Source organism: Lepidochelys olivacea (assembly GCF_965140295.1).
Source record: "Lepidochelys olivacea isolate rLepOli2 genome assembly, chromosome: 15".
Classification (NCBI taxonomy): domain Eukaryota; kingdom Metazoa; phylum Chordata; order Testudines; family Cheloniidae; genus Lepidochelys; species Lepidochelys olivacea.
Window position 1 is genome coordinate 27,509,368 of NC_140425.1, and position 18,527 is coordinate 27,527,894.

Sequence of the window (18,527 nt, forward strand, 5' to 3'; positions counted from 1 at the left end):
ATCTGTAATTGTTAACAGTTTCAAGAGTACATTCAGTAAATGAATAGAGTGGGCTCTGCTTTGTGCAAATTTCTCCTTTAATGACTTGAGTATTTGTTGGGTGATTATTTTTTTCCTGAAAAAAAATAGGATTACAATTTAATCGGTGAAAATATTAATAATTTAGATGATTAGAGGAAAGAGTGCAATATCCTCTTACACGTGAAGCAAATTCACTTCTATTGTATCCATCTAATTTTGTGATAGTTCTGCAGGAACCAAAAGCTGTTCGGAATATGTGTTCAGTCTTTCCTTGACTCGCTTTCATCCCTGATGTGTGGCTTCAGGATACAGCTCAGTCCTGCAGAAGGGTTCTGTGAATGATTTGAATAAATAAAACCAGGGGCAATAGCTCTCTGCCTGCCTTCCAGTGCTGAATCCTGCAGACACAGGTAAGGAAAGGAACCAATGCCTCAGACAGGAATAGTTATAGTCTACTCTATGCAGGGTTGTTATAGCTGTGTCGGTCCCATTACCTCAACTAGACTCTTTTTGCCAAACATTTCTCATGGTAGCTACGACTGTTTTTTGGCTCTACAAGTGGTGGTGTAACCAAACTGCTGCAGCCCAGTCCAGCCCTGACATAAGCGCTAAAAGGCTTTCCATTTAAGGGTTTTCTTAAATGGCTTGAACTTTGATCATTTTCTTCACTGATGTAAAAATGTAACTTGTCATTTATACAAGCCTGTCTGAAGGCTGGCCCCTTACATTACAGATTTTGAGATGTGGATATGATCTGAATTCCAGCATGTTTAATTGCTTTTCCTAAGGTCCTTCCGTGTTGCAGGCTACACATGCGCATTTGAATGCGTGAAGGGAATAAGCATGGTGTTGGGAACTGAAGGCCTGAGTTCTAATCCTGGCCCTGCTACTAATCTGCTATGAGACAAGGTGGGTGAGGTAAAATCTTTTATTAGACCAAGTCCTGTAGGTGAGAGAGAAGCTTTTGAGCTTACACAAAGCTCTGATATCCCGGGACCAAAATGGCTACAACAGCACTGCATACAACTATTAAGAAAGGCCAATTTCCATTTCCAATGCTAAAAAAAATTGAACAGTGTGGGGAAAAGTGTGAACAAAAACTTGGCATTCAAGAACACTTCCTTAATCATAAAAAACCTTACCTTAGCTATTGTCTGCATTAATTTGACTCATTAGCAGAACCTGCCTGTTTGTTAAATTGTCTCCCCTTACCGGCTACAATCTATAATAAAGCTATTAGACCCATGAACACATTTTATTGCTTGTTTGAGATTTACAAAAGAATACAAAACCAAGCTTTCCTGCTACTAAAATATAACAAACAGATTTCAGTATAAAAACAGTTACAAGTCTTCAGTTATCCATCATGTAGTCTTGTCTTCACACTGAAAAGTTGATTGCAAGCAACTGCTGTAGACTACCTGTCAGTACTAGTTTTAGAAGTGATTTGTGATGTGGTTGTCTACATGGAAATACCTTCAATTAACTGGGGAGGGGTGCAGTGACAGGCTATGTTGTCACCTGGATTCACTTCAGTTAACAGAAATCTTGGTTCTGAGCGGTCAGAAAATAAAGGTACCAGATTTCTTATTTGAAATCCTGAAGTGACAAAAATCACTACCCCGGAAGCAAAATGTGGTTTCAGAAGACACATCAGCCACCATTTTCAATCTGGGGTGTATTGCTGCATAAATTAACCTTGTGCATCCACATTTGAAATGCTGAGTACAGGGCTCAAATTCTCACAGAGTATTGCCTGGAGCCCTGCGGGAGGTGCTGGGTCTGAAAATATTTACAGGAGCTGCTCTGCTCCAGCTGAATTTAAGCTCTGAGCGTCAGACAATTCATTCTAACATACAGCAGGGGGAGTCCATTATTTTTTGTTGAAGTATAGTCAGACTCCAGAGAGACATTTTTTCACACTGCAATAACCATAACAAGGAAATAAGATTTCAAGGTCTGTTCAAAAGTGTCTGGCAGTTCAGATTTGGTTGGTGGTTTGCCTGTTGGCTCCCCCTGCAGTATATAGCCTGTGCCATGCTCTCAGCAGTGGAGGAGGCTAAGTACAAAATCACTGGTGTAGGGGGAAAAAAGGCTGCTGCTCAAACAATGTCTGAAGACAACCCCACTTCCCCTTTGAAAGCCTGATGTGGCAGTGTGCCCAATGCCCTGCCCCCCCCGCAGTAGAGAATAAACAGGATGGGGAGTTGGAGCCAGTTCCCTAAGCATTCTGTACTGAAGAGCAGTCACATATTCCTATATACTACACTTCCTAGTGACAGAGAGAGACTGTGTTAGGTCTAAAACATTCCCACCAGTGCAGCAGGGGAGACCTAGGACCTGAAACTGACTGGAGTTAAGAGATCTACAATGAAAGTGACTATTGTCCAAAAACAGCAAGAAAGGGGAAAAAAGACATTATTTAAATAGTGTTCTCAAATTTAAATGTTACTAGTGACTCAGGAGAAGAAATTTTATAGTATTTAAATCAAGTGTCTCTCTAAATTAATTAATATCTCCCCAAAATTTCTTATTGCTGTAGACTTTTTAGCAATAATTATTACATGGTTATTGTACACCAAGATTGTTTAATTATCTTAACACAGTGAAACTATTCCCCTGACGTTGATCCATTAATAAGAAAAAAGTTTGCACCCTTATTGCCATCATATATATTAACTAGTTTTCCCATGTATGAGCCCTGTTCCTTTAAAGACATCTAAACATTGACAGTTTAAAACTAAATTATGCCTCTTCCTTTGAGTACTTACCCATGGAGAGACATCAGTTACCCTTTCTCAGCCTGCCCCATTGTTTAACTCAAATGGCTGCAAGAAAAGATCAACTTCCTACTTTAAAAATGTTTCACAGTTCCTTAACGTTTGTGCACGACAGTACTGAGACACACCTACATTTACGTAAGATTCCTATTGCTGATAAATAAAAAGTCAATCAATGAGCTGCTCCAATCTCTTTCCGTAGAACCGATGTGCCACATGGCACCGTTAGCGTTGCTGTAGTAACCCAACTGGTCTGGTGCTAGGAAGGAAGCGTAAAGTCATGTTGTTGTTCACACGTGGCCGGTGGGAGAACCAGCCGAACAACACAGGTGTGCCAGCTTGAAGGCAATTCTCGCGTTAATCCAGTTAGGATCTGTTAAACACAGATATAACAGCGTTGGAATGTCTACATCATGGTACGCGCCTGCACAGTCTGAGCCCAGCAGGAATAGGAGGGGCAGGAATCCTAGCCCTCTCCACCGAGACGAAGTGTACTGTGGCTGGAAGGCGACTGCAGCAGCCCACTCCTCCTCTTCCTTTTTGTGCTGAATCAACTTCCGTAGCCCCCTAGAAATTTACGAGGTGGGCCTGAAAAATGCCGTCCTGCTGCTGCTCCAGCTAAAAATGCAATGTGGAAAAAAAACATTAATCAGTTCCGTTGGTAAAAGGCAGCATCATCACCAGCGCGAACAGCAACCGCCGCAGCTGGGTCCTTTCAACAAAGCAGTGGTGAAAGCTGTCAAAGTGCCCTCCTGCCCCATTCTCTGAACCACAGTAACCATCATCACAAGGGGAACTCCCTGCCCTTTGTCTGGAACTTGACTGTAGGTTGTTTGGGGCAGGGACCTACCTAGCCCCCAGAGGACAGGTGCACTGCTCCTCCATTCCTCTTCCCCCCCTCCCGCCCCGCTTAAGAATTCGTGGCTGGGTGGGAGGACTGTGACCAGACACCCCCTGGCCTTCATTTGTATGAATCCCCCCAGTTTATTGATTGAAGTGTATTGGGGACTATTCATGCTGAAAACAGACTGCATGTAGCAGACATGGGGTTGGACTGGGCTCAGCCCTGGGAACTGCAATTCCCGTGTTCTAATTCCAGTTCTGCCACTGACTCGCTGTGTAGTCCCAAGCCTGTTGCTTCACTTCGCTGTGCCTCGGTTTCCCCATCAAACAAGGATAATTAAGACACAGCAACCACCAGGGGTGTTTAGTTAGCACTGCTGAAGGGGAATGGATCAGAGAGAATACCTCACAGTCCTGTTTTAGGGCGTAGGCAGGTTTCTGAGCCAGTGGTGGCTTCTTCAAGATGCTCTGTTTTGGAGCCATAGCTGGTTTCCCCTCCCCCTCATCTGGGTCTTCGTACACCCCAGCCAAAGCGTAATGCTTCTTCCTCAGCTCGCCAAGACGAATTCGCTCATTCTCCAGCTTCTTCTCTAGTTCTAGCACCTTCACCTGCACAACAAGAAGCCCTTTACTCTCTAACCTCAATATGCTGGGTGCACACCACTATGATCCCTCTAGTCATAGACGGGGACTGTTCTCCCATCACATTGTGGTTTATGAAGCTCTCGATCATGGCTATGTTCTTTTCCAGGGCTGTAATGGGGCCTAAAGTACTTAACAGTATCATAGGGATCTCCTACCCCAGAAATGCAGCCATGTCTGGGGTAGAACGTGGCAGCCATTCTGCACCAGGATCACCATACAATGAGGTTAGCTTTAGGAGGGGATGTGACTAAGACATTTCTGCTGTTGAACCACAAGCTGAATTTTAGGCAGCTTCAGTATCCCATCGAAATTCAATCTTAGCTAATACAGTCTGCCATATACTCCTATTCTAGGAGGCTGAACTCTTTGGCAACAACCGGACAAGGTCGTTTATGTTGTGTATCCAGTCTCAGCAACAAAACAGAATAGTGTCTGCTTAAATCCATACCAGAGATTCTCAGAGAGCAGTTCTGAGAGGATGGCTGGGAGCACTCCGTTTGCTAGATGGTAAAATGAACCCAGCCCTGTTTGCCTATTCTCAGCAAGGGGTGCCATACCTGTGTCTCCATTTCTTCCTTCTTCAGTTTGATTAGCGACATGCCAGAGAAGTCCATAGTATCTTGTGGGGGGAAGAGGGAGAGAGAGGGGGATTTATCTTGTAGCTTACAAGGATCATGTCCCAACAACAATACAGAACAGAGCCAGCTGGACACACACAATCTTTCACACACACACTCACTTCAAATAGGTGTGGAAAGTGCTAGTGTAACCCACTGATGAGTGTGTTACTGACCCTCTCTCTGTGCCCAATCCACCGGTGATGCAAGTATGTCTCCACCCCAGGTGCAGAGCCATGATGACTCTAGCTAGATCAACCTCTTTTAGCTTTGGAGTTCCCTTGCTCAATCCCTGGTGTGTCAGCGAGGATGGCCGTTGTCACACTACTTCCCTGGAAACCTTATAAACAGGGACCCAAATATTTATGGGAAAAGACTGAAAAGTCTGATCCTGTAACAGCTAATTTTCTCTTAGTCCCTGTGGAAGTTATTAGAAATCCCTTCCTATATTGTGTCTCCATTATGGAATATTTCACATTAAATGAATGCTAAACTATTAAAAGTAATTTTTAACAGTCAATCGCTGAAAAGTTTTAAGAAACAAGAGCAGCTGGTAGTTGGCATGAGACTGCAGGATAACGACACTCATCTCATCCTGGCTGCATTGCAATTTGGTCCTGTAATTCACCGTCTGTAGTTCAGGCAGGCCTGAACGGTTGGTGCCTAGACAAAGTCCCTAAGATGGCCCTGTGGAGGCTGTAATAAGAGCAGTGGTGTAGATGTGTGGTAAAAATGAGGAAGTGAGCTGTAGCTCACGAAAGCTTATGCTCTAATAAATTGGTTAGTCTCTAAGGTGCCACAAGTACTCCTTTTCTTTTTGCGAATACAGACTAACACGGCTGTTACTCTGAAACCTGGTAAAAATGACTGACTGTGCTTCCCAGAGCCCAAAGAGAGGCATAGGACGCTGCAGGCCAAAAGCCCAAAACCCCAGAATGTGGGAATCCCATAGCACTTAACACTGATCTATCACTCCATGTCTATGATTTAGTCAGGGATCGGTCCTGCTTTGAGCAGGGGGTTGGACTAGATGACCTCCTGAGGTCCCTTCCAACCTTGATATTCTATGATTCTATGACTCTAGTCTCCTCCCAAAAACCCTGTATGTGTGCTTAGCAGAAAGCATATAAATTATCTGCTCATTTGAAATGCACATATACTGACACTTGGAGAGCTTAAAGTTCAGTGTGAGAGTCATGGGGGTTTCAGTGCAGAAATAGACAAGGCTCTGTTTACACCTCACCTTTGTCTTCAATCTGCTCTTGTCCGGACTTAGTGGAAGCCACAACATTGGCAGCCATTTCATTTACATTGCGTGAGCACTCCTGGAGCTTGACCAGGTTCCTGCTGTTCTTATCGGCTTTCACCTGCAAAGATCAACCAGGTGCTTTCAGAGTTACTTAGCTACAAAGGAAATGCAAAGAGAGGCCAGTCTTTTGTATATATGTAAATACACTTCCAAATGTTTGTGTGAATGGAAACCTGAACTCTTTAGATTCTACTCAGAGCTAAATGAGACACAGCTAAACTCCAGAAATGGGGCAAGATATCATTTGCTTTTATTTGAAAGAATCTGGTTATTTTTAAGAGACACGGCATCAAGCAGGTTAGGCCCAACCTCTAGGTTTTGTTTTTAAAAGGTTATTAGAAATGTTTTTTAAATTTTTTAAATTTAAACATTACTGCAGCAGCATGCTGCTAGTCCATAAGAACCTGAAGATTAAATGGACTAGAAGCAAACGTGAAACTGACTAGTTTATTTTCATTGTCCAATGTGACCAAAATAAGTGAACTAACAAAGCATCAGTGGTGAAAAATAAAATAAGCTTTTAACATACTTTTAGTTTTAATCAACTAACGTTGCAAGGCAGATGAAAGGACCCAATATCTATCGACCTAGCAATCATTTTTAATCTTTAAAAACCTCTTTTGTCCATATATATTGGAAAGGTGGCAGAAAATGGAATATATATAATCTCCAACACAGATGTCTACAGTTATTTATTCTGGGGTTTTGTGTTGGTATCAGAAATCTTGCTACAGAGTCAGCTCACAAGGAGAGGCAAGAAGGTTTTGTATCCTCTTCTCAGAGGCCAGCGCTTCTGGAGATGAAGGATTCAACATCTCTCTTAAAAAAACCCATGGTTAAATTGAAAAGTAATAATTCCTCTCCAAGAGAGAGTTTTGCTTAGCCTGCACTGATTCTGAAGGGGAGGCAGATCCCCCCACCACACTGACCCCTAGAGGTGTCCCCACCAGAACAACAGAGGAGAGAGACACTTGTCACAGCTTTACACCTCTTTCTGTTCAAAAGTTTACCTTGGATGCAGCCACCAACTGGGCTGTGCTGGCTGCAATCTCACGGGAGCAGACAATCAGTTCTTCATATTTGCCCATATGCAGGACCACTCTGTCTGCAGATTCCCTAGAATATAGACCAACAGTGAAGTGTGATTAGAGAAGCCTGACATAAATTTAAAGTAGGGAAGTGCAAAGCTATTTATCCTTAGAACTCTGCATGTGGCTTTAAATAATTGCTTGCAAAGCTTTTCTTTGAAAGGGCTCATGTATAGAGGAAACATGCTAAAACCCCAGAGTCTAGAAGTACTTGAAGGGTGTAAAAACCAAGGAGGAAGGGGATGATTAGAGTGGTCCTGGATTCAGGCTATCAGAAAACGAAACTTCCTTGCTGTGAAATGTATTAGGCTGTGGAATATTCTCCCACAGATTCAATCCTACCATTTACGCCAATCAGAATGGAGGTCAGCTCCTGGCAGGACTGAGTCCTACATTATTACTACTGTTTTGATTGTGGTAACACCCAAAATGTATTCAATATTTGCTAACAAAAGGAAGCAAAAATCCTTCCCCATGGGACAAAACATCTGTATTATTAGGGGTCAGTGACCAGAGGCAGGTGGGGCAGCAGACAGGGAGACAACACTAGCTGTTCAACTGATTGAGGGGCTTGGGTACAGAGAACTGGGCTCCTAGGGCATACAGTCGATTTGGTCAGCTCTAAATTCAGTTGCTAGGAAACCGGAGCTCACACTGATTACAGGTTACAGCATATACAGAGGTTCTGTACACCCACAGTGCAGCACCTACTGAGAGTAACTTCCTGTGCAGTGCATGAGAACCATTTCCAATCGGTGACTATTTAAAACCGACAGGCACTGCAGATACCTACACAAGCTGCGTGGCTCCCCATCCCACAGCTTTGGAAGCAGAGATCAAGCCTTCTGTCCAACGGGAGTTCTTGGCATAAAATTCTTGTGTTGTTGCTGCCCCCTGTTGTCACAAAAATGTTAGGTTGCATTTAATAGGACACACTTTGCACCAGTTTCTAAATAAGCGATCAACATATCAAAATAGAGGTCACATTTTCAAATTGTTCTTCAAAGTTTCAGCTCCCCTGAATACACCATACACAGCATGCCCCAGGGCACCGTGGTCAAACAAACGTATGCGACCAAAACCATAGAACATGCAGGTGAAATTTTCCCAACCCTGTGAGGCTCCTAAATCCATATCCAGGCACCTACCCAGAAGTGGCCCAGTTTGCAGAAGTGCTGTGACCAAAGTCAATGGGAGCTACAGGCGCTCCACATCTCTGACAAATCAGGTCACATTCACTTAAATATCTAAATCTATAATTCTAGCCCCCCCAGGATTGAAAATTTTGACTTCTGTTTAAAATAGACCGGATTGAGTCATTGCCATCCTCTGTACCTTGACCAGGCTTGTTAAGATGAGAGCAAACATCTCCTAAAAGCACAAGTTATGGATGCCTTTTTCAATAAACACCCCACATTTCACGGTGTACAGTCTGCTTTAGAAACTGTGACGTTAGGTTAATGTTTGCACAAGTCGAGCAATTTTTGAAAAAAATTCCTCCAGTATTTCATGTCAACCCACAAAGAGGAGTTTCTGTATGGTCCCAAAGTGAGTCTTACCCTTCCACTTTCGACAATCTCCTTCTGTAAGTTGGTAGATGTTATTACGAGAAGCCTAATTGCCTGAAACAAATCAAAGCAGACAATTGTTTTACAAGGGTTTTATAAAGAGCAATTGCTCAGCCATCCATTTTAAGTTACACCACATATTTCCAGGAATTTTAACATAGGTTTAATATCAGAAGTACCGACCTTCATCAGATCAGTGCAGGAGTTCAAAATTCTGTCGGAAACAAGGAGAAAATATTTAGCAAGTTTGATTCAGGGAACATCTTCCGGGTGATTAAAATAAAATGGAAATGAAACCGGATCAAGGGGAACCCGGTTTGAGGGACCCCAGAAAACAGCTTCAAAACAGATGCAGCGATGTACAGTACGTGTAGTTTTGCAGTAAAACACATTTGAGCCCAGCATCTTATATACTCTGCGTGAGGTAACGTTTTGCTTGAACTAAGAATCCAACATTGCTGTTGTACAATAAGTGGTGATTCTACTAGGCACATGAAAGGCAGGCTTGTCAATAGAGACACCACTACACAGATGGCTTCATTTAAAGGGAGCTATGTCCTCATTAATAGCTCTTCCCCTCAAAAACAGAAGCTCCAGATTCCACAAGTGCTGACTCTCCCTTAGTTGATGCTTTTTACTCACCTCTCGTTCACTTCCAGTTTAACACCAGAGCTTTTATTTCTGGCCTGATTCATCATTTCCTGTTGAGAAGACAGGAAGAGGTGGTTAAAAACTGCCACCTGATTGGCTGTGGTAGGAAAAATAAAGGAAGAGGGTTTCCCTTCATGAGATCCTGCCAAACGAACTGACGTGGTCAGGTCTGAGAATTCTGGATCCCTGTCTGCCTTGGGGGCCTTGACAGACACTCAGCTTTACTGGGACTCAGGCCAGAAGTCTGTCACACAGATTTGCAATTTTTTCTCTGCTAGACACAGAGTCCACGGTCTTCATCTCACCTCTATTCTTCTGACAGCATCTTCAATCGCTGCTGAGGTGAAGGACATTTCCTTATCAACCATATCACCCAGCTCTTCTTGCTTGATGTCTAAGCTTTTAGGTCTTAACTCCTGGCAAAGGGAAGAAAGCGACAAGCCAGTGTGAAATCAGGTGCCAGGATAAAAACTTTCCTAAAGATTTCAAACAACTAGCAAGAATCTCTCTTTGGCCTGGAAAGAGCAAAACCTCAAGAACAAAACTCTCCACAAAGATGAAGAGCTGGGAATGATCCAGATGAACTAGATTCTTGCAGTAAATATATCAGAGGAAGCTCACAGAGATTCAAAGGGTCATAAAGGAAGTTTGGTTTTCTATTTAAAGAAAACACTCCGAAAACAGGGACAGAACTACACTTCACAATGGTGCCATTCTCAGCCAGCAGGAGTGCTGCAATAGCTTTCCAGAGTACACAGAAGGCAGAACAGCTCATTGTTCTATAAGTTAGCAGCATATTAATGTATAATGCTAGTGGGGATTTGGGGGCAGGAGGGTGTATGTGGCTTTGCAAGTTTTTCACAGTTTCAGGGAGCCACTTACTGGGCTAAAATAACTTGATCTGGTCTAAGGGTATTTCCACTGAAATGCTACCTAAGATCATGTTATTTCAACCTCTATAAATGGCTCCTAGAATTAAAACAAAGCACACGGGGAGTTAAAAAAAACACCAAATACAAAAATTGAGATATTGGACTTTGATCAGGTTCCTGCAGAACCCAAATGCACGGGAGAGAGAGATTCAGGATTGTCCCCCAATCTGCGCTTGTACAGCCCCCAGCACAGTGGAGCCTGCTCCTACATAAGGAGGGTGGGTGCTACAAAAATACAAATAGAATTAATGTGTGAAGGCTCCAGGCTCTCAGTGATGCCTTCACCAATATTACGTTCATTTGGGGTTTGTTCTTTTAATCTAAAAAGAAAAAATAGGCATTTGCTCCACATTAATATCTAGACAAGATCATAAAGAATAAGACATGAAACCAATTCCAAAAGAAGGTTTCCTTTTTCCAGCGGGGGCTTGGAATGCTGAATGAGAATTCAATACACACTTAGATTTTAAAATGTTACCAAATACAAACACAGAACTCCTGCCCCGTGATTGCAAGAAAAAGAAATTAGAGGGGGGTTTAAATACAGAGCAGAGGAAAGAGGTGACGGACTAAGGGAGGCTGGAATACATCACAGCTCTGGATTTATGGTGTAGAACAGTGAGGAGGGAGGGGCAGCCATGGATGGAAGCGGAGCAAGTCCCTCATGCTAGCACTCACCACAGCGAATGCATCATTGCCTACCAGTCTAAGACACAATGGTGGGGTCCTTTGGGGGCCTGCTGGTGGTACCAAGAGCAAACGCCCATCAGGACGAGACTCAAGGAGGGAGATGTTCTGGGACCTGGAATAGTCATTTCTGAAGAAGGTAAAAATGCCATGTCTAAAACCCAACCCAGTCCCCAGCCTCGGGTATAACAAGCTGGAAGGATCCGACAGACTTTCCAGCAAGAGAAAAAAGTGAAAGGTGTTAAGCTCCTTGCTGCTAAGCACTAATCTGCATTCATCTCTAGCCAGCAGAAGCCACATCCTTGCAGAGCAAAGGCTTAACTTTGCCGCTATAACTAGAAAGCAGGAAACCACCAGGCTCCGCCATGCACGTCACCGATGACAGAGGAAGCCAGGGGGCGCCACTTGCAGACACTGTATTTCGTTTGCATCTGAATCATCTGAGCATCCTCTTACTTGCATGTCTCAGCCCCAGTGGGTTAAATCCATTCCTGGTGTGGCTTCTCGGGAGAGGATGGAGTTACACCAAGGGTGGATTTGTCCCAAGACAATGATGTGTGTCTAAGATGAAGTGCTCCTCCACGAGAGTAGCCCCACTTCCAAGAATCGCTCCCTACCTGGCCCAGTTGAAGGATGCCCTGTAGAGTTCTCCTCACGTCCTCCGGGTTTGCCTGTCTCAGCAACTGCTTATCCTTCAGCTCGTTCAGATACTCCAGACTCCGATGCCCACAGTCCCTGCAGGTTTCAGTTAATTCTGACAGGAGAAAGAATCTCAGTTACAGCAACGGATTAAAAAAGAATGCAGGCAGTTTGTTTCCTTTGTGCGAGGGGGGTATGGTCTAGTGGACCAAGCACAGGACTGGGGGCCAGGAGCCCCTGAGTTCCAACCCTGGCATTGACACACAGACTCTGTCTGTGGCATCGGCCTCAGACACATTGGGTGGATTGAGCAATGTTTGTAAAATGCTTTGAAGAGTGTGATCTTGGTGCCACGTATTACAGTTGAGGAGAGAAATTAAACAACAGGAAAGACCCCCAGCCATAGGAGAGAGTCAGGTGAACAAACAAGACGAGGCAAGAAATAGGGAGGCAGCGTGGTCTAGTGGCCAGAGCACTGGACTGGCGCTTGGGAGACATGGGTGGCTGTGGCATTAACTCATTGCATGCCCTTCGGCAAGTCACATTGTCTCTCCGGGTCTGTGTCCCTGCCCACCCTTTGTCCATCTTCTCTAGTTCACATGGAAGCTCTCTGGGGCAGGGACTCTCTCACTACGTGTTTGCACAGTGCAGCCCTGATCTTAGCTGATACAGCAAGGTGCTAGTGTCATAAAAAATAAAGGAGAGCCTGCTTCAGGGACGGCTTTGCATTCATTCCTGGCAAAGAAGGAAGATTGCCCGTAACGTTCAATTAGTGCATGTCCAGACAACAGAAAGGAAGATCTGCTGAAGCCTGCACCACATTTAGTAACCGGAGAGAGGCCCTGAGTCAGATCTGCCCTCCCCAGCCCTAACCAACACGCAGCGAGTCACTCAAAACCCCTCCAGCAGACATGAACCTTCCTGCTCATCATCAGATGCGCCCCTCGCGGGGCTAAGGCTGCAGCGGCACGAGAAAGTACCGGCTGCACGTGCATGTCCTCTTTCCATCAGCCAGGCGCCGACAGCAACAGTGGGTCCTGCCACCCTCCCACATTCCATGTGGGTTGGGAGGCCCCCAGAGGCCCAATGCACTAGGCAAATGGAGGGCGGGTTGTTTTCAAACCTGCACCAACCTCTGGCATCTGCTGATTACATGGAGCTGGAATGTGGGCATGTTTGAGAGCAGGGGAGAGCCCATGAACTAGTCACTACAAGGCATTAGATGTATTAGCTGGTTGGGTCTCAGTCCAGTGTCTGCATCACACAGGTTACCAGCACCTTTGGCTCTAAAGGGCACCATGCTGGCAGAGAGACCAAGGCCTGACTGGACCATTGAGACCAAAGTCCCCTGCTCCCACCAGGGCGATCTCTCACATCAGGTTGGAGGCACCTCAGCAGGGTAGTGTGGGGGATCCTGCACTGGCCCGGGCTACACCATGGCTGCCCTGGGAGTGGACAGGACGCAGGGCTGCCTGGCTGATGCCAGTCCTCACTGCACCAGGATTTTTGAAAGCGCCTAAAGCAGGCTTTGGGTTAATTACTCACTGTCAGCATGGTCAGTGGGTGCCATGTGGGACGTGGCACTGCCATTCACGATGGTGTCAGCGGTCAAGTGAGCAAACTGGGCCAGGGCTGCTACCAACCCAGTGGCATCTATCGAAACAAAGAGAGACAGGCCACAGGGTGAGCACTGGACACCAATGCTCTCACACAAAGGTCCCTGCACCACAGAAACGTTTTGGGGACCATTCTAGGCGGGAAGTTGCCTGCTTGGTGGCCATTGGCTCGCTCTTTTCCTCCCCTATACTAAACGTTTGTCAGCGACCCCCAGAGCAGAGAGCGAAGGCTAGTGTCTGAAGCACCAATGCTCAGAGCTGGGACACACGGTGAATCGGTAACCGCCTGGCAAGCACAGAGCTGTCCACGCACAGGCCAGGGAGCCAGGGACTCCTGTACCCTAGTCCGAGCCCCAACATTGACTCACTGGGCGACCCTGAGTAAAATCACCCTGGACAACCTTTGCACAAACAGGAGCCTGATGTTGAGGCCAAAGGGACGTCTGCACTTAAGTCACTTGGCTCCCTTTGGAAATTCCACCCGTGGGAGCCTAAATATGGATTTAGGAGGCTGAACTATTTTGGCCTTAATCCCTCCAAGTCTCAGCGTTCCCCCACCTGGGAACAATAATCCTTAGCTCCCAGATAGAGAGGTTGGGACTTGAATACCCTGAACACAAGAAGAGCCTCATTAGTTAATTCACGTGCATGTATTAAAATGTGCCCGTCAGAGCTCTGGGCTTGCAGGCACTCTCCATAGAAATGACAGCCCAGGGCTAGCACACCCCATGCTCCCCAACCCATCCACAACCAGAAAGTTTCCAGCGCTCTCACTGCCCAAATCCCCACCTCCTCCCTGCATGACTATTGCTGCTTCCCGGCAGGAGCCCAGCCTCTCAGCACTGGGGCAAAGTTACAGGGTATTGAACGTAGGGTATTGAACGTGGCCCGTTGCCGTGTGATTTATTTACACCGCACGGATTTCACAAACACATTAAGCACACGGAATTGTTCAAGTCTGGACCAAATCGCAGTGACCACGCCCAAACTTCCTTGTCTGCCCATCTCAGACGCGCCCTCCCGCGGGACTGGCCTCGGTGCCAGCTTTCGATCCGGGCACACAGCGCCCAGGCACCTTTACCTGTCATGTTGGTCATATACTGCGCGTGCCCATTCACCAAGGAGTTCACAGACTCCAGGGCTGCCTGCGCCTGGCTGATGAGGTAATCTGCAAAGACACCAAGGGTCAAGTGAAGGTGAGGAAGGGGTTACATGGGACATGGGCCTGAACTAGGCCACGTACCTGCCTGAACAGTCCAATGCTTTGGAGGGTCTGGATGTTGCAGCTAGGCCCCACATCAGGAGAATTAACCTGTTCCTGGCTTTACGGGCCACACTGTCCCACCCTGACTGCATTAGTAAGATCATACCTCCGCATACTGAGCAAGGAGTCGCAATCCAATCGGGGGCTGAGCCTTTATTTTGCCACAAACCCTTTTGAGTGCTACAGTGATTTTGAGATGCCTCCTTTTTACTGAAGCCCAACACTCTTTCAGCCGTGACCGAGCTGCTGCTGACCTGAGACCCCTGGTTCGGAAGGCCCTGCAGCTATTCGGCACCAAGAGCCATTTCCAGACCTGCATCTGAGCCTGGCATCTAAGCCTGGGCACCCAGAAGGGCACAGACATTAGCATGGAAAGTGGATCTAACAAACATTCTGCCGAGGCTTGGCTGGCCAGATGGGGGCGGAGGGTGGGATCAGCATTACCTATCCCTGCCTGAGGGGATCTTCCCTCTCCTCGCACTCCAGCATCAGGTGTCCAGTTGACTAAGCCAAAGGGTGGTTCAAGCAGTATTAGGGTCTGACTCACGAAAGGAGGAAAATTCTGTGTTGCAGATAATCCACCTCAGGGAAAGCCAAGGAGCCCAGAACCCCTCAGGCTCAATATTTAGCCAAGAAGACGGTGTCAGGGAGGCTTATGGGGCAGCGTCACCCACTGCCAGGGAGAAGGCACAGAGCCAGCTCTCATCTGCAAAGCTCGGCTTTCCCTGGCTGCCAACAGCCATCAGCCGAACAGCTCCCTACCTGGAGAGCTGGTGCATTGGACGTGCAAGGGGTCATCTAGCTTGGCAATGGCATCTTGGATGATGTTCTCTGCCTCCTTCACCGTCCCCTGGAGCATACCGAACTGGTCATCCAGAAGCTTCTGCTGGAGGCTCTGCTCCTGGTTTTTCTGTAGGTTGTAAACAAAAGACATTACACATGCTGTAGGGTCTCAGAGTCTCTCCCAGCCTGCAGTTGCAGGAACTGCTTTCTCCACCTCTGCAATAATCATTTCCCCTCAGCAGTGCCCTTCCTCCCAGGGTCTCAGTGGGCTCTACAGACATTGCTCCAGAGGCTGGTGGGAAGTATAACCTCCATTTCACAGATGGGGAAACTGAGAAGAGGTAAAGTGACTTGCCCAAAGCCACATAGGGAGTCTCTAGCAGAGCCAAAAGAGAATCTAGGGTATGTCTACACTGCAATTAAAAACCCGTGGCTGGCCCGTGCCAGCTGACTCGGGCTCACAGGATTCAGGCTACAGGGCTGTTTAATTGCAGCGTAGACGTTCGGCTCAGGCTGGAGCCCCTCTTCTCTCCCACTCCTGTGCCTCACTCACAAGGCCAGCCTTCACCACGCAGCCACACTACACTCCAGTCCAGGAGAGGGAATGAGAAACGGGCTTCGGCAAGCCAGGGGGTTATCCGGCACGAGGCCAGAGTGAATCTTGGGGATACTGAGGAGGCCTTTCACTGCAAGATCATACAAAGCCCAGATTAATGGCAGAGTCAAGAAGAGATTCTCAGCTCACTGCTCTGACCACTGGGCAATACTCCCTCCCAGAAGGGCAGAGATGTGGAGGGGCTTGGTTTATTGCTGGCTGCAAATCACCTGGAGATCTGCCCATGAGAGAAGCTGAGTCACTGTGAGTGACCATTCAGGTTGTAAGGGGTTCACCATGCCAGCCACGTGACCTTCGCAGTCTGGCCAAAAAGGTGGTTTCTTTGGCGTTAGGTAAATTCATTCCACACTGGCTAAGCCTCCTGCCTGGCTCTTTTCTCTGCCTGCGCATCACTCGGGGCCTCAGCAGGTTCCGAGGGATGCTCGGGAAAGGGGCTTCTGCCCTGAGATCCTAACCATTTCTCCCCAGTACCTTTTCCATGAGTTTCCCCTGCAGCTCCCTGATTTCTTTAGCACTCCTCTCTGCCTCCTGGTTCAACAGCAGCTCCTTCTCCTGAATCAGGCCCTTTATGGACAGCAGCTCACACTCCTTCTCGCTCACCGACTTCCTCAGCGAGTCCTTCTCAGCATGCAGGGCTTCCACTTGGGAGTGGAGCTCGGAGCCAGCCTGAAAACAAAGCAGGAAGATCCAGGGTCTCAAAACTGCTCTCACACAATCCAAGCCCTCAGCATAAATCTCTGCCTGCTCCACTATGCACCAGGTACCAACTAACCCCCATGACAGCCAGCCATGGGGGATTCTTGGCTTTCTAAAGATCTGGGAAGGAATTCAGTGCTCTTAGAAAGTGATGAGGGACAGCCCCAGACACAGAGACCCCTCCCATTATCCAGCAGCAGGGCAAGCTTCCCTCAGACTGTTCTCCTGGAGAGACCAGCACAGGGAGTGGCATGAGATCACCATGGCCTTGGCCTCTCAACTAGTTAGCACCTAGTCCAGTGGTGGCTTCTGCAAAGAGGACATGCACCAAGTGGGAACGGGCCTGGGACCCACCGAATTCATTTACACACAAGCCGTTGGTCAGCCAGCCACAGCCACTGGAGTCAGTGCCCTAGACATGAAAGATTTACAGCCCATGATGAATCCCCTGAGACAGCCCATCCCCATGCAGCATCTGGGGTGAGATTCTGTGCTGCTTATCTCAGAGGCGCAGCACAGGACTCCCAGCCCTGGGCGAGTGGGCCTACAGTGGCTTTAAGCCGCCTCTGTGACCTCCGAACCCTGGGCTGCTCCAGGGCTGGACTGGCCTCCGCGGTAGCTTGGGGTGGTGCCGGGCGGTCTGTCTAAGTTACAGCAGACTCCCAGGGCTGCCTCATGAGCCACAGCTCTGCCCGGAATCTCTGCAGTGCTCCTTGCTGTACCCCAACCACGCCCTCTCTGCTGAGACTTGCAAAGGGGGGCTCACGAGGCAGCTGTACGGCTGTCTTACACAGGACCTGTGCTGTGGAACCCCGCCCCTGGAGAGAGAGGGATCTTTCAGGGCCCCTTTATGCCATTCCAGTCCCTTTATTCGCAATAGAGGGGTTGGCACCAGGGTGACGCTCTCGGGGTTTATCCCATGTTCCTTATAACTCCAGTTCTCCAAGCTGAGGTCCATCTACAGCCTGCACAGTCTCTGCAGTTTATTCAGGTTGCCACCTGGTGGATTGCGCACTCAGAGAACCTGGTTTTAATGAGCGTGGGGAGTGGGAGAGGAGATCTCTAGGATCTGAGTGGGAGCAGTTGCCTGGCGCCCTGTGTGTCTGAAATGCTGCCTAAGAAAAGCAGGAAGTCTGCCAACATATTGTGTGGCCATCTACACAAACACACAGGGGCAGGGCATCCTTCATTTCCTTCTCCAGCAAGTCACAGGGATGCCAGAAAGTCCCCCACAGTTGAAATGCATCACCGGGAACTCTCTTACAGGCAGGACTCTGCCTGGAGTCCAATTTCCAGAGCTGCTACGCAGCCCTGGCCCACTGCTTAGCACCTCGAAAAAGCAATCCCCTTCGTGGGTGCGCTCGTACCATCTGTGCCATGTACCTGCTTGGAATTGCTGAGTGAACTCTGAATCTGGGTCAGCTCTTCTTTCTTGGCTTCCAGTTCTCTCTTCAGCTGCTCCATCTGCAAGGTCTGGTCTTCAAGCTACATTTGCAGACAGACAGACAGATGGGAATCAGAGAAGGCATCAGGATAGCTCTCCAGTTTTACTTCTATGCCCATTTACACAATGGCTTTCTACAGCTCTGCAACCCAGGGGGCCACAGGCAAGGCAGGGCAGGGCAGCCTAACTGCTTAAAGAAACAGGAGCTTACATTTTCCAGAAGTGACTAGGGATTTTATTTGAGACACCATAAAGGGCCCAATTTTCAGCAGGCGGGTGCTCGGCACATTCTGAATACCAGGCTCCCATAATCTTTAGTCACGTCTGA

At 47.4% G+C, this 18,527-nt stretch overlaps 1 protein-coding gene across 1 annotated transcript in view; it reads right to left on the reverse strand.

Moving 5' to 3' along the window:
* Positions 1-935: 935 nt before the first annotated feature.
* Positions 936-18,527, reverse strand: part of HIP1R (huntingtin interacting protein 1 related) — a 58,398-nt gene continuing 40,806 nt past the window's right edge. Inside the window, exons 17-32 of the mRNA XM_084648978.1 lie at positions 18,139-18,240; positions 16,531-16,725; positions 15,423-15,570; positions 14,478-14,564; positions 13,326-13,433; positions 11,759-11,895; positions 9,828-9,938; positions 9,514-9,572; positions 9,055-9,085; positions 8,863-8,925; positions 8,097-8,197; positions 7,226-7,331; positions 6,150-6,273; positions 4,847-4,908; positions 4,050-4,253; positions 936-3,419 (exon numbers count right to left, since the gene is read on the reverse strand). Of these exons, the coding sequence (XP_084505104.1) occupies positions 3,369-3,419; positions 4,050-4,253; positions 4,847-4,908; positions 6,150-6,273; positions 7,226-7,331; positions 8,097-8,197; positions 8,863-8,925; positions 9,055-9,085; positions 9,514-9,572; positions 9,828-9,938; positions 11,759-11,895; positions 13,326-13,433; positions 14,478-14,564; positions 15,423-15,570; positions 16,531-16,725; positions 18,139-18,240 (1,689 nt within the window). The 3' untranslated portion in view covers positions 936-3,368. The remainder of the gene's footprint in view (positions 3,420-4,049; positions 4,254-4,846; positions 4,909-6,149; positions 6,274-7,225; positions 7,332-8,096; positions 8,198-8,862; positions 8,926-9,054; positions 9,086-9,513; positions 9,573-9,827; positions 9,939-11,758; positions 11,896-13,325; positions 13,434-14,477; positions 14,565-15,422; positions 15,571-16,530; positions 16,726-18,138; positions 18,241-18,527) is intronic.